This window comes from Nylanderia fulva, unplaced genomic scaffold, assembly GCF_048542155.1.
Source record: "Nylanderia fulva isolate GAGA-0341 unplaced genomic scaffold, ASM4854215v1 Scaffold56, whole genome shotgun sequence".
In the NCBI taxonomy this organism is placed as follows: Eukaryota; Metazoa; Arthropoda; class Insecta; order Hymenoptera; family Formicidae; genus Nylanderia; species Nylanderia fulva.
In genome coordinates, this window is record NW_028190654.1 from 436471 (window position 1) to 438490 (window position 2020).

General features: G+C 46.7%; 1 protein-coding gene across 1 annotated transcript; it reads left to right on the forward strand.

The window, feature by feature from the left end:
• Positions 1 to 941: 941 nt before the first annotated feature.
• Positions 942 to 1535, forward strand: LOC146721052 (uncharacterized). Its single transcript, XM_085487481.1, has one exon. It carries the CDS (start codon positions 942 to 944, stop codon positions 1533 to 1535), a length of 594 nt encoding a protein of 197 aa, XP_085343607.1.
• The last annotated feature ends 485 nt before the right edge of the window (positions 1536 to 2020 follow it).

The following is a 2020-nucleotide window of genomic DNA, read 5'->3' on the forward strand; positions in this document are numbered from 1 at the left end:
CAGTTTTTTATAGTACTTTATTTTAAAATGGTATCCTGATCGTCTATAAGTAATACATATCATAATAATCTGTACTATAAAAATTTCTTTGCGTAGTGTTTTAAATATCTTGAAGTTGTTTCGTACTTACAACGACGATCAGAAGATAGCCAATCATAAAATATAAGTATTAGTCGAAAATATGGTCTTACGCGATTCGCGGATAAAAATACGTGGGGATAGCCCCAAAATATAAATAGAGAAGCAAACGCTTCTCCGACACACTTCTCTCTGTACTTACTTCTCGGCGAAAATATACATAAACCTGCGCGTGTATCGACAACAACCTTTTGTACTCAGACGAGCGGTATACTTGGACGCCGCAATAATAAATCCTGTACTACAAGGAGCGGAACATAATAATTATTCCGTGTGGATATTCCACACGGGTTTATCTATCCTTCGTTGCATCCTGCAATCAGAGGAACGGCCTCACGGCTGGAACATTATCTCGCAATATAAAAAAAAACGTTGGGTAGAGAACGCGCCGGCTTACAACCGGCGCATCAGTTCTCAAATTATTATTAAACATTTTGGTCCTTCGAGCCGGATTAATTTCCGGAGGCGTCGGGCGTCTCGGAGGAGACGAAACCGACTCAAGTCTGAGTACGGATCCACGGCGAGGGTGTCGGCCACGTACCAGGACGACAGCCAGTTTGGGGGACGGTGACCGGGTCTGCCGAGCTGCACGCAGGGAGAGACGATATTCGTCGGAGCGGCACCTCGAGGGGCGGCGTGGCGCCAGGCAGAGAAGAGGACGCGTAACTGGGTAAGCGGTACTTGAGCCTGCACCAATCGTATTTTTTGCGCTGCGTAAGTGACCTATTTATTTATTTATTTGCAAATACTTGATTCGCGTCGGTCATTATAAATTGTTTGTAAACCGAAAAAAGAAAAAAAAAATGCCGATCGACCGTAGCCCGGGTACAAGTAGCGCGAGTGCGTCGACGTCAAATGTGACGGCATCAGAGATAGCGGCGCTGAAAAGAAGGCGCGGAATAATAAAGGGTTCGTGCATGCGGATAGAAACGTTTGTGAATAGTGTGAACGCGGTAGATGACGATGCACGAGCGCAATTGGAAGTGAGGCGCGCGCGCTTAGACCCAATATGGGAAGATTACTGCAAGGTGCAGTCGCAATTAGAGGCAACAGACGAGGCCGAAATAGAGGACAGAGTCGCGTTCAAAGACAACGTATATTCGTTGTGCGCGAGAATGCAGCGATTATTGCAAAATGACAGCGGTCAAAATAGTCCGCGGGCCTCCACGCCAGTATCAGCGCGATCCGAGAGCGAAGCCGCAACATACGTCTGTTTACCAAAATTAAATTTACCGTCTTTTTCCGGAAAGTACGAGGAATGGTTCCCGTTCCATGACACTTTTATTTCGGTCATACATAATAACAAAACATTATCTGACATACAAAAATTTCAATATTTACGGGCGTCGTTGACGGGTACAGCTCTCGACATCGTCAAAACATTAGATATCAAATAACAATTACGACCTTGCGTGGAATATTTTAAAAGAGCGTTATAACAATAACCGTGTAATCGTGCAGACACACATAAAAGCGATATTCGATTTAACGGCGATTACGAAAGAAAGCGCGAGTGGCATTCGGCAGCTGGCGGACGGTGCGGCGGCACACGTGCACGCGTTAACTGCATTGGACTGCAACGCCGACAAATGGGACGCGTTGTTAATACATATAATTACGTCCAAATTAGATCACGTAACATCTAGGAAGTGGCATTCCTCCCTGGGGGGCTCGGAGTTGCCCGCATTTAAAGAATTAATTGATTTTCTCGCCCATCACAGTCAGATTTTAGAGGAGTTGGCTGGGGGGGGATCAAGCGCTTCCGAGCGCTCCGACATTCGTTCGCGGGCGCGATCGACTTCGGGACGGCGCGCGCTGCATGCGACGGTCGAGGGGGGAAGATGCACTTATTGCGGGGGTGCGCATTTGATATACTTTTGCA